The sequence below is a fragment of the Zerene cesonia genome, chromosome 20, assembly GCF_012273895.1.
Source record: "Zerene cesonia ecotype Mississippi chromosome 20, Zerene_cesonia_1.1, whole genome shotgun sequence".
Taxonomy (NCBI): domain Eukaryota; kingdom Metazoa; phylum Arthropoda; class Insecta; order Lepidoptera; family Pieridae; genus Zerene; species Zerene cesonia.
The window spans coordinates 2,241,152-2,254,911 of NC_052121.1; the positions used below are offsets into that span (position 1 = coordinate 2,241,152).

The following is a 13,760-nucleotide window of genomic DNA, read 5'->3' on the forward strand; positions in this document are numbered from 1 at the left end:
TTTCAGTCTACAGCAACTTCGTGAGTGCATCATAAAACCTTAATTTATATAAGTTACGTGTCACCTTGTTTATCCGCAATGGACTTAACTACTCAACCAATTTAAATCCAATTTTCACATCATATGCAATTTCCAACTACAAAGATAGTATAATTTATATTATTTCAATTGCGATAAATGATTACCCGGGCGGAGCCGGGGCGTGCATCTAATATTTCTTATAAATTTCATCCTTATCAAAAGTACAGTTTTATAACACCCTTGAGTGTAAAAGTTCTAAGTGTTTTATTATCAGCCGCAATCATATAAACTTTTATTCAGTGTTAAACTTGCAGTATTGGTCACTATGGAAACGAAGTTGGTTAGCCTTGATGCAAACGTGAGTTACGTTCAAAGTTAGTGTCCTGGGTTCTTTGCAATACATTTTTGGATAAAGTATTTATTACAAATCACTAACGCTTAAATATTAGTCGTAGAGAATAATTCTTGTATTAAGTAAATTTAGTACAAGAAAATATCTCCATTAATTTCATAAATGTGAAAGAACTCTTACTCTTATTTACTATTAAGATCGAATTCGGCTTAGAGATAGTTTAGGATACATGAAATAAATAGGATAGTCTTTATCCCGGAAATTTCACTTTTTGTACACGAATGTGTGTTCACACATTCGTGTACAAAAAGTGTAAACTATTCAGTTTATCTCTTCTCTTATGATTAATATGATTTAGGCTCGCGTTAAGGTCACCTTTTAATAAATGTTCGCCGAAATCTGTAGCCGACGTTCTAGTGAATAATGCTATCCTAAACCTACGTACTACGGTTTTATTTTAGCTATGAGGTACATTTTTATGGGAGAGATATTTATAATAATTTGATGGAATTTAATGGACTATGCTTGTCTGGTTGGAATTGATGTCTCTTTCCGTTTGTCCTGATGTTTTAAAGAATAGAAAAAGTCGATCATGAGATAGGATTCGACCCAAATCCTTATCAAGTTGTCGACTAACATCATGATCTTCTATTCATGATACTTCTATTCTTTGATATATACTTCCTATAAACTTAAAATTAAAGGGTAAATCTAAGTTAATGAGTAACCTCAACAATATTGATTTATAGCATTTTTTAAATTTTAACATTTAAATATGTGTCCCGTAAAGTCGTTATTATGTCAACAGATACTCAAATGTTCGTATTTATGAGAAGATATTAAACATAATCGTTTCATGAACCGCATTAATCAGGGTCTGCTATTCAAAAAATATGATCATTTCGAAACGAAATACAAGTCTGTAATATGATTGAATGAAATACAAACGAAATGATTAAATATTTTATGATATCCGACGCAAAATGTATTTCATTTCTATCTATAATATTATTCTATAATATAATATTATAAAGCCGAAGAGTTTGTTTGTTTGTTTGGTTGAATGCGCTCATCTCAGCAATTAATGGTCCGATTTGAAAAACTCATTCAATGTTAGATAGCCGATGAGGAAAAACCGCGGGTAATAGCTATTTATTTTATAAAAGTCGGTATTTTGCAATATGTAGTAAAGGTATGATTCATTTCTATAAATATACTGGACTGATCAAATGCTTTTAAAATTCGACACTATAATGCTTGATAATTATAGATTAAAATTATATTATATAGATTAAAATTAACATTGTATATAAATATCAATTCGCTAGGTACTACGTTAATTTAACCAACAGTTGTGTACATAAATGTGTATATGTGCATAGAGTGGACGGTGCCTTTGTGACGCTTTGGTGACGATTCGGTGACCGCGCGGTCTAATCAACGTGATCGGTGCAGGCCTCGGGTGCGTTTAACTACATCGCACAAATGTGTATATATATTTGTTTATGTAGGCAATAGTTACGTAGGTACCGAATTTTATGGCGTAATTATAACGAGAAACGGGTGAGCAGTCATGCCGTTCAGTTGAAATAATATTTCAGCAATTTCATGGTTCTTAGAAAAATAAAACAATATCACTGTCTGCCCATTCAACACGATTAACTTTGAGTATTTTGTCTCCCTATATGTTCTTATGATCTGACAATGAATTAGCCACTCAAACATCAGATATCTAATAGTAACACATACCCTAAATTCCAATATAAGTTCCTAGTTTAATGATTTCGTTTGGGAATAAGAGTAGCCTACCTACCCATACATAATAGAGTGATATTACCTATCCCCCTTATTCATGCTTCCTTACTCTTCACGCTCCAGTCAAATTAGATTACTATCATAATAGTATGTAAACTAAACTTCACACCCGCCCACAAAATTATTTTAATGTACAAGTAAATATTTAATTAGAAACAAGGGGCCTCCTTTAATCATGAAAATTGACGGATGCCGTGTTGTTTGGGCCAAATTACGAATTCAATTCTTCCGGGTTGCGTGTGATACTCAACCGTCATTTAATTTGTATACCAATGCGAATTTTAATTAATGAATTAAGGGAGGTCAATTTTCATGTATTTCATTGCATTTCTATCGACAATTTTACTACGCAGCGATTGATAGACTATTAATGGACAATTAATAATATTAATAGACAATGAGTTTAATTGCGGCAGATGGCCTTGGACTAACAAAATATTGGAGACGGTTTCTTAAAGATCCCGATGTCATGTATGTTCAAGTCGCAGTTGGTAAGGTATTACAAAGTTACAGTGCGTGGAAGGAAATACGCGTAAATCATGAAGTTATATCGGCATTCGAGGCATGTGACAAAAATAGTACGTCATAAACTTATTCGTCAGTATAATCCCAATATAGCTGAGTTAGAGTAAGCAATTGCCTTTGTTATGTAAATGAAATGTCTCAATTGGTTGATTTTTCATTACTCTTAACACGGCGTTAATTGTTTTCAATGTCCAGATTGATTGCATCCCTTATTATGAATCCATTGTGAGGTATGAAATGTGAACTTAAATTGCCAATTATAATAATTTAATTGGCGTGGCTTTTAAATGGAATGTTTGTTTTCATATGTAAAATATTTAAATGAAAACGTATGACTGTAATATTTTCGGGGAATAAATATTCCCAGTAAATACTCACATTGATTTCAACAATAATAATTAAACGACCTTTTATGAATAATATTAATAATTCTTTATTTTCATAATGTGTGTACAAAAGTTGAAAAATATTACAAAACATGAGCACATTAGCATGCACAATAAATAAAAATGAATCGCTAAATTTTATGCTAAGCGTAACCTCGAGAGTGGTTCTATCATTCGGTTAAAAAGACGTTATTTTTATGCACAAGTAAGTATATACCGCAAGTAAATCAGAGGCGGACATCTAGTTATATACAATAATTTTAATATGATAACAGTTAAACATCATCATACATCTGAGTACATAAAAGTTGTAGGGCGATTTACGCAAATATTTGGTTGTGTCTAGTACTGGAGGGATTGAAGTGCAAAGTTCAAATTTAAATTCGTTTTTTTTTCTGCTTGAACACGTACATTAAATGTCGTCATATAAATATTAGTAACAGTTTTCATCACGTACAATCAATACATAATAATTATAATATAATCTAATTTCTTCTTCTATCGTTATCTACATAAGTTATTATAATTTAATATCACTGTTACTGAAATTTCAAAGTGATAGGACGATAATTGACTTTGACTTCTAATGTCAGTTAAACTATATTATATACAATAACAGTGAGGATGACGAATATGTTGTTTGAAGGAATATTATCTTACACGCAAGTAACGTCTCTTAACGAGCGTTGAAATAAGCGGTCATGGGTCGGTGCTGACTAACAAAAAATGTATCAGTCTTTGCCCCTAATGTATCTAGCCCCTAGCCCACAAAAGGGTTTTTTTATGTCATAGTCTGCAATGGATCTGGTGGGTCGCCTGATGGTAAGCGCTATTACCGCCCATGAACATTTGGAGAGGCATAAGGCCAATTGCAGATCTTTACGCCTCTACCAATGGATTGCCAACTTTAATTTGGAAAGGTTTAAGAAAATATTGACGAGAGGAATAAAAGAAAGGACTGGGAAGGGTAAGGAAAAGGATGGGCCTCTGACGCCCACGCTCACCGTACGAAATACATAGCAAATAGAATAATAGAATAGCATTTCACGCCGGCTTTCTGTGAGAGTGTTGTACTTACCCGATGCGAGCTGGCCCAATTCGTGCCGAAGCGTACCCGAATTTAACGGCACGGGAATTCACTTGGTCTAAGAGGACAACTATAACTAGATTGAATATAAATTTACTTATGGATCACCTTTCATCAGGGGCAACCCACGAGTGCTCAATCAGATTAGGAAAATGTATCATTTGGTTATGAGAAAAACTCAATAATAGGCAAGAAGCCTACAAATTATGCCATGTTTTCATACAGTTCGATACATAATGACTACAGTTGATTACATACTACTCCAGTATAGCCTAATAGCCTATAAGTTTCCATTTGATTGCTTAAACTGAATTATTCACAGTACAAATTCATACGTTTATGTTCATTTTAATGTAATAGCTTGTAATTCCATCTAGGTAGGATTATACCAATCATTTTGAAATAGTGGTATCAATATTTTATAGTTTTACAGCATAAAAATACTAAAAAATGTGTGAAAAATTTTTAAGGAATGAAAAACAAATATACTCCGCGATTCGAGCATGCCTTTCGCCATGCCATGGGGACGCTGGAATGCGCAGGCTATTTCGAAATGAATATACTGCCATTTATTATTAATATTTTTAAGTAATTTGTATACTATCATTATTTGTTTCATTTTGTTTCAGATGTCCTGAAGATGTAGATATGTACGCGCCGGCCACAGCGGCGCTATTGCTAGCCGCGCTTACTGCTCTTCCCTGCCGAGGTAAATTCTATATACTATATATAAATTCAGTATTGAATATATACTAGATGCACACCCCGGCTTCGCCCGGGTTGTCTTGTGCCCTAATTGAAAGAATATATATTATCCTATTATAAGTTGGATTAAAATGCATATGGTGTGCAAAGTTTCTTGGCAAAGGGGATTCCATTGCGTGCAAACGTAATTTATATTAATTAGGATAAAATAAAACCACTAGCTAGATTTATTTTCATTGTGTATGTTTTATAGACAAAACAAAACATTAAGGTAAGTAAAAAAATCGATTTGTCTGTCAATCTCGTAAAAACCACTGTGCAGACTCAGAATCAATCACATGGTAACATTTTCAATTCAAATCCCATTTGAAAAAATTTTGTGGTCCACGCGAGCAAAGTCGCGGGCGATAAATGATGCAGCAGACTGAAAACTGAAAAGTATATTGATTCGGAAATAGTCTAACCCATGTTTCATTGGCGTGTTTTTACATTTAATAAACTCCTGTTCTCCAGGGACCGATGCTGACACAACACTTCTGAACGAAAAACGGGAAGTTACCCCGCCAACTATAAACAAATTCTATCAAATGCTGCACGGCACACTCAACGAAACAAAACCTCGTAACTTAAATAACTCCCTTAACTTTATGCATAGTTTCGAATCTAATCTAAAGTATCCCACTGCTATTGATAAGTTTCAAGAATGCTGTCACAGTGGCGTACCAGCTGAAAATACTGCAAATGAAACCAAAAGTTTAAACGGTGCTTTAAGTCCTTATTTAGACAAGGACAGGAAACATAGAAAGAGACGGGTCGAATATATTATCCGGCCGATTGAAAATGTCTCTATACATGACCGATATGAAGTGACCACTCGGTCGTTTTTAACTCCCTCCCCTTTAGCTTTGGAAAGGAGGAAGAAGCCGGGGGAGACGGGATCGAGTGCGCCATTGCTCAATTATATATTTGATACGTATTCAAATACACATCAACATAGAAATGACAGGTAAGTTATTGGGAATAAAACAGCAAAAAACCGCAAAGATTGCTTTAAAGTTGAGTCTAACGTCATAAAATTACACCATTACGTTGAACTCAATAATCGAGTTCATGGAAGGTTAATTACAGATTTTCCTTATTCCGTTACAAATTTATTCATAAAGTATGTTTGATATGGCCACTTTTCATGGCAACGGTACATTCAATAGAGCAACGTTAATAGACGCAAATATTAAAACAAACTCGGAAGTAAAAAGTATGCAATTGTAAATAACTCCCACGCAGTGGCTTCGGGGCAATAATTACGCGAATATTAAGTAAATGCCGGTAACAGAAATTACTAGTCGAAGCTAGTGTTTACTCGAAGTTGGCTTATAATTGTTTGTGAATACAGTTGTAAAATAATTATAATGAACGCTGAGCTGCTACTAGGAACTTGTAACCTAGTTTGTTTTGTAAACAATTAGTTTATCGAATTCGAGTTTGTTACAATAATCCATATAACGTCTAAAGAAGTTTCTAGAACTGAGTATAGTTTACATTATAGTCACGGTATACAGTCATATTACTCAAAGTTTTCAATTACGCAAAATTAATAAGAACTTTTATAACATAAATATTATGGCTAATGATAATTATGTTTGGTATTTTTTAAATATTATATCATGCCTGAACACATAAGCATTATGATCCGATAAAAACAACAGTAGTATATATTTTTTTTAATACATTACCTTGTTAAATATATAAAAGCAATCTTAGGAGATAGCGAAAACTTCTAGAATTAACATCGAAAATATACTCAAAGGAACGATTAAATTCAAGTTTTGTATTTGCATCAGTAGACCTTCTGAAACTTAAAAAACATTATTCAAAATACATTCCTGCCACAGCTATGCTAGGTTGGCTTTGAATGAAAATTTGCCAATAAATTTCAGAATAAAGCCATTCATTTTCGCTCTTGCTTTTGCAATCTCCAGTGTTCAGACTGATTTCGCCTATAATATACCTAAGAAAATAACCTCATATTACAGGAATAGTGAGGTTTTTGTAAATGTAAATTATAAGGGAATGAATTTATATACATCTGGCCTTTATTTCACACTCGTATTTAAATAGATATTATTGTTTGGAGTGACTTGGAGGTATCTAAGGCATTTAATGTAGCAACACGTGTTTGTATTATTAGGATCTGTACATATTTACCACTTAAACATTTAATCACATTGTTGCATGTATATAATGATTTGAATTTGAATTTATATTCAGGGCTGGTCTCGGAAATAGTATATACGTAGCAGCGGCTCCTGAGATCGAGGCTCTGGTGGGCTCCACGGCATACATGGACTGTAAAGTGGACGCCTTGCACGATAAACTGGTAATAAGTATGTTCCTAGTATTTGATTTATCTCCCAATTCAGCGAACAATGTCTTAAAATGGATTTAGCCCTCGTGGTAGGTGCAACATAAGTTTATAAGGGCTCACACTTTTAGTTTTTAAAACAAAATTGTATAAAAAATTTAACGTCTTAAAACTGACATCCACTTCATTTTTTAATCGTTATAAATTACACTATAAGCGATAGATTTCGATTCTAAAGTAGCTATATAACATCTTTATCATTCTCCAGCGTTAAGAAAACATTTCTTATATACAATTATATATATTTTTAGAATCTTAGAAATGGCTTCAAATATTGTGATGAAAGCTGTGTGATATTTTTGGGAGCGAAATTTTACAATTACTTATATCAATCTCCTATAATATCTTATGCTTATAGAGTTATTTAGAAATAGATATATCAAATGACAACTTTTGCGTTCACGTAATCCAATACAAGAAAGTTTTAATTCTAGAATCGAACAGCAAATAATATGTTTTACGAGACTTGAAATTCTAGGTATCGTGGGTTCGTCGGAAAAGCGATGAAGCACCCATGGAGCTTCTCACTACAGGAACACAACTTTACACAGCTGATGACAGGTACGCAATCGGATATATTATAAGGAGAATATTATATGGTGTAAAAGAAATATCTTAAATAATATAAAGGTCTATTTTGAATCATTGCTATGGAGTTGGATTATTTATTTCATCTTTATGTGTGATTGAAATTGGGAAAATAATTAAATGTTTAATATACAATACAAATTATGTAAATGCGTATAAATAGAAATAGCTTGCTTAAATGCTTTATATTTGTCTCCATTTAAAAAATAACATATCTCATACATCTAAAAAAACATTTATAGTAGCAAAACGGACTAGCCATCAGCAAAGAGGTAACCATTTTAGGTAAGATTAAAATGTACAACTGTTAATAAGTATGTTCCTAGTGTTTAGTTATAAATATACAATAGATCAACTTTATTAAAATTATTCATATTTTATTGAAATTTGTTATAAATAATATATACTTGATATATTTTAAGTAACATTTAAATCTCACTAGGTCCAATTAGGATTTAAAATAATCATACCTTCCTTTCCTAATTATTATTACGTGAAAGCATTATTTATTCGGTAGGTATTCAGCCCGCTTCATTCCGCCTGACATTTGGAGGTTAGAAGTGAAGTCAGTGAGACCGACAGACGCGGCCTTCTATGATTGTCAGCTGTCCGCCCATCCGCCGCGGACCGCGCGGGTCACTTTGAGGGTGCCTGGTCAGTTTATTTTTGATTTCAACGTAATAAACTATATAGACATATGGATTTTCCTATAAGAAAGAAACGTATTTCCACCACATGTTTTTTGTTTATTGAACTGAGAGAACAGTGTGATGGTAATACCTAAAGCGGATACTTAGTCGTACTTTAGTTTTAGTCTTAAACTTTCTATTGTGGAAAAGCAAATACTGTGGGTTTATAGAAGACTAGCTGCGCCCCGCGGTTTCACCCGCGTAAGTCCGTATCCCGTAGGAATATCGGGATAAAAAGTTGCCTATATGTTATTCCAGTTGTCCAGTTGTCTACGTACCAAATTTAATTGCAATCGGTTCAGTTATTTTGCAGTATGTCTGCCTCGAATACACACATTACTTTTAGATAAGAATATAGAAAGCGTAGAATTAAACTCAGTTTTCACTGTCGCGTAGATAGGACAAAAAATTAAACTTTTTACGCACTACACGAGCGTAGTCGCAGGTACACGCTAGCAGTACAAAACACGGAAAATTTCGTGGTCATTGCCAATTAGATGTTTGTTCCCCGAACCGTAATACAACTTTAAGATGAATTTACTGGTTCACTGAGGATAAAAAGCGCCAGGAACGAGGGCGAACTAATTATTGCTGAAGCATTATAGAGATGTAATGTCATTGTTTTAGTGGGTTCTTAAATAATCACTTTATTGACATCTAGTGTTAACAAGAGAGTCTTCAATTGAGTAATAGATAATATTTCTGAATGAACTGAATACTTTCTTTCCATATATTACATTATTTTCTTTATTCCATTCTCATTTAATATGTATGAACCTATTAGAGTCTTCACTTATGTGATGTTATCAAAAGTAAATATAGCTTGGTAATATATATTTTCAGGGAGTTAATGTTTTCCCGAAATCATTTTGGATAACGTAGGCATTTTTTCACTAATATAGTAATATTTTCAGAATTATATCTTAACTTTATTTAAATATTCAAGGATCATTATGTACTTTGAGTAATGCTGTTTGTATGTAAAACGGTTTTAAGGATAGATAATTACGTATATTTAAGTACATACTTAATACTTACGTTATTTGTATAATTTTAAGAACTCTTAACTAATGTATCAAGTTGATATTAGGTCAGTTATTTATATATGAGGAAAACTAGATGAAAATCTAAAATATTCGATATTTAAAATAAATAACATAAAATATTCAATTTAGACCGATTAGCTCAATTTTCTTTTTACTCCTTTTTTACAAAAAAAAATCGTAATGTAATTTAAATCGAAATACTAGACTTAATTTACTTGTAAAATAAGCAAACAATATTGTGATGTCTCAGCACGAAATTACTCGATTACAAAATATTAATATACAATCTTACTGAATATATGATTACAAGAACCGTATTTAATTTTAATATCATCACCAATTTCAGTGTTAAATATTGTTTTAGAAGTGTCAGTGAAAATAGTTGACGGTGCTGGCGCCGTGGTCTCCGAGCAGGTGTGTGAAGTTGGTAGCACTGTAGCACTACGCTGTGAAGTCAGAGGTCTCAAGATGGAGGGTGGTCCCTCGCTGTTGTGGCATCGGAGGGAGTTCCTACTTAACGATGATACAACTAGAGGTGGAATTAGGTGAGGTGCAGAGGCATGATAGTTTTTATACAGACATTCTTTAACACTAATATTAATAAGTACTCGAGTATCTTCCATGCTCCGATTCAAACCATCTTCATATAATTGCTAATTTATTAACAGCATGGTTGCTTATAAATTAAGCTTGTAAATTAAATTAAATGTACATTTTCATAACCTAAAAAAAATTCGTTACATAAAAGTTATAATTAAAAAATCTAAATTTTATAAATGAAATAAGAATTATATAATGTCACATATTACTATGATACTACCACAGGTAACGTAATACTATAGATACTTCTCATACTACTCATACTATTAATACAAATATTCAGTGTACGGACGGAATTCGGCGCGAACGGCGCAAACTCCGTGCTGCGGGTGGCGCGCGTGCGCGGTGACGACGCGGGCCGCTACTCCTGCAGCGTGTCACGCGCGCCGCCGCCTGCGCCGCAGCCCGCGCATGTCATGCTGCATGTTATAAAAGGTTTGTTATCGATATTGAATTAGGTTGAATTACTGCTGTTCGTGCTTATGAATCCATTCGTTTTCCAAATATCATAATATGTCAACCTTACTAATATTATAAATACGACAGTTAATATCTCTATCTGTCTGTCTCTTCTTTACACCTAAACCGCTGAACCGTTTGGGATAATTTAAGGTATAGAGATATTTTAGATCGAAAGGATGTAGGAGCTTTTATCCCGGAATTACACGAAAAACGGGGATTTCCCTCCTCACTCCCTTTTTACAAAAAACATACATATTTTCCACCTATTATTATTTATTCCTCGCCTATTAAATATCAAAGAGTGACACATTTCAACGAAACATACTCGACTCGCATTCGTAAATAAAAAAAAAACACCTGAACATCTAGTTATAAACGAAACGAATGCGTACCAATAATCAATAATTTCCACGCCATAAGTACGTTCGAAAGCAAGCAATTATTCGTTACGATGCAACGCTTTAATTAATTTGTTTGTTCGTTTGAAACTTTCGCTTTTGTACACAAGTACTAGGTTCAGGTTTTAGACTTAACTTTGCATTTATAAAACCATCTGCGTCGTTTGCACTCATTAGAATCACAGCTTGTTATTCGATAGTTGTTTTTCCTTTCAGATGACTTCTTTGAAGTCTGGATGTTGTCTAGTATTTAGTATGTCGTTCTGTTGAGGTAATTTATTCTTTTCCATCGGTGATTATGCGATTGTCGCATTCATTCTGCAATTTTCAGCTCATTCAACATGTTTATTATGCAATGCAACATTAGGAAAATGAACGAGTTTCATGTACTTACATTTATATGTAAATTATTTACCATAGTTGTTTATTTTATTTTTGACTAGCTGACCCGGCGAACTTCGTACCGCCTTAGCGTTGCAATGATTGATTACATTTTTCAATATTTCTGAGAGATTTTCTTAATATTTTTTTTCCGTAAGAACCTTCTCCTAATAATAACAAATACAACAAAAAAAGAATTAGTGAAATCGGTCCAGCCATTCACGCGTGATGCCGTGACCAAGGAAAACGGGTTTCATTTTTATATATTTCTGTTGTTACTATATTTGTTTCTAAAGATATATATCATTAAGACACATTGGTTTAAACAATTTTTCAGAAACATAGAAAATTTTTTCTAACTTTAATTTTACAAACAATTATATGAAACACTATCGTATGTTTCATTATAAATTATGATTTAATTTAGATTAAATTAAAATTAACGAACACTTGATCCTTATATCATAATATCGTAAACAAATAACACATTTTTTATCTTGTAATCTTCGCATCTTACAATCCGTAATCACGCCACGTGGTAGAATATAGCAGGCTCAAGGGAAATTAATAAATGATAAAAATGGAATGAGTTTCCCGCAGTAAGACAGTGATTTATATATTAATATTTGCATGTGATCACATATTAGCATCGTGAGCACAAATGCCTAACATATATCCACAGGGTTAATATTTTGAGTGGGTGTTGTAAGCTCTCGGATTTCGTATCTGCGTTTTAGAAACACTTCTGTAGAGATGTTTTCGGTCTTTTGTTAGTGAGTAGGAAGTATATAATATGTATCTGTCGATTTTCGTTTTTATTTAAATATTAATTAATGTACTTCTATGTAGTGTGTATATTTTATTAGATAATATGTTTCTAAATAAGGTAATATCAGTATGTATGTAGTATTTACTGTCGAAGAATGGCTCAAACGGATTGTTATTTTTTTGAGTACCGTAATCAAAGGGTAAGATGGAACCCTATTGCCAATATTGAACAATTTTTTGCTGTTGCTTTTTAGTTTATATGTATGTTTCATACATACTAAAAAGCAAAAGCCTTAGTGTCAAGAGTCCTACCACTTTACTACTTTACTTGTCATGCGGTAGTATTTAAATTTGATCTAGTTCTGACAATTTTAAGATTTAGTTTATGTTACAAATAATTATTTGAATTTTTTGCTCATGAATTACCATAACTGTACTTACAATTAAAAAAGGAACAAGAATATCATATCATTAAGTATTATTATTCTGTGATATAATGTTCTCCTGTCAATTTAGGTTATATAAATAAAAAAATGGTAAAACTTTTCGCAGGTGAGAGTCTAGCTGAGCTGCATCAAGGCGTCAATTCAAACAGACTGGACTGCTTGGCTCTCGTCGCCTCGCTGGCGATATGCGTCGTTTTACAAGCTATCTACATTGTTTAAAAATAAACTATTCGTATTATACCTTCGTTTGATTTTTAAACCTTTATAAACTGCTTTACCGACGCAATATACTACTTTACCGACGCAGTATACTGCCGCTTCACGTTATTCCACGCATCTTTTCTATTTAAGCACTCGTGAGAATCGTCTTCAAAATCAAGTGTACATTTACCAATGACCATTGACCAGTTTCAGTGTGTTATTGTCGCATTGTTCAACTCAGTTGTAAATTATGAAACAGAGAAATGATTAACTAAACTTTAAGAGCTCATAAGATCACAAAAGCTGGGTGCGTCGCTACCGCTCATTTACATGCTCTCAAATGTGGGTTAATACTGATACTTTTACATAAATGTAATTTGCTATACAAAGCCATGGAATTATATTATATGTGACGATGTTAATTTACTTACGATATTAAATTAGATATGATGGTATTCTTTCATTAACTCCGCATTGAAACATCGATTTCATAAATACTTAATGTGCTCATAGATTCGACAACTCTCGTTAATATAGAAAACTTAGATTAAATTCTATTAGCATATGTTTATCTCAGGTCAACATAAGCAAAATCGGGGCGTTATTATACAAAATAATAAAAAGAATATTCATTTACACTAACAAAGCTGACAAAACTTACAGAAGCAATGTAATTTTTCTCTTTTGGAATATTTTAGGCGTCATAAAGCCGAGCTCGAATTACATTTCCCAACAATTGTTATTCGTGTAATAAGAAAAATACGTCTGCCCTCTCAATCTATTCACAGAAGTTGCTCGAAAGAGAAATTTTTGAAAATTTCACACTAGAACGGAGGTAGAATAATAGAAGGAGCATATTTCCATATTT

General features: G+C 32.9%; 1 protein-coding gene across 1 annotated transcript in view; it reads left to right on the plus strand.

Moving 5' to 3' along the window:
- The window catches only part of LOC119835139, a 39,140-nt gene extending 26,219 nt beyond the window's left edge, over window positions 1-12,921 (plus strand). Inside the window, exons 2-9 of the mRNA XM_038359798.1 lie at window positions 4,816-4,895; window positions 5,405-5,897; window positions 7,160-7,268; window positions 7,792-7,874; window positions 8,419-8,555; window positions 10,001-10,181; window positions 10,520-10,671; window positions 12,798-12,921. Of these exons, the coding sequence (XP_038215726.1) occupies window positions 4,835-4,895; window positions 5,405-5,897; window positions 7,160-7,268; window positions 7,792-7,874; window positions 8,419-8,555; window positions 10,001-10,181; window positions 10,520-10,671; window positions 12,798-12,910 (1,329 nt within the window). The 5' untranslated portion in view covers window positions 4,816-4,834 and the 3' untranslated portion in view covers window positions 12,911-12,921. The remainder of the gene's footprint in view (window positions 1-4,815; window positions 4,896-5,404; window positions 5,898-7,159; window positions 7,269-7,791; window positions 7,875-8,418; window positions 8,556-10,000; window positions 10,182-10,519; window positions 10,672-12,797) is intronic.
- The last annotated feature ends 839 nt before the right edge of the window (window positions 12,922-13,760 follow it).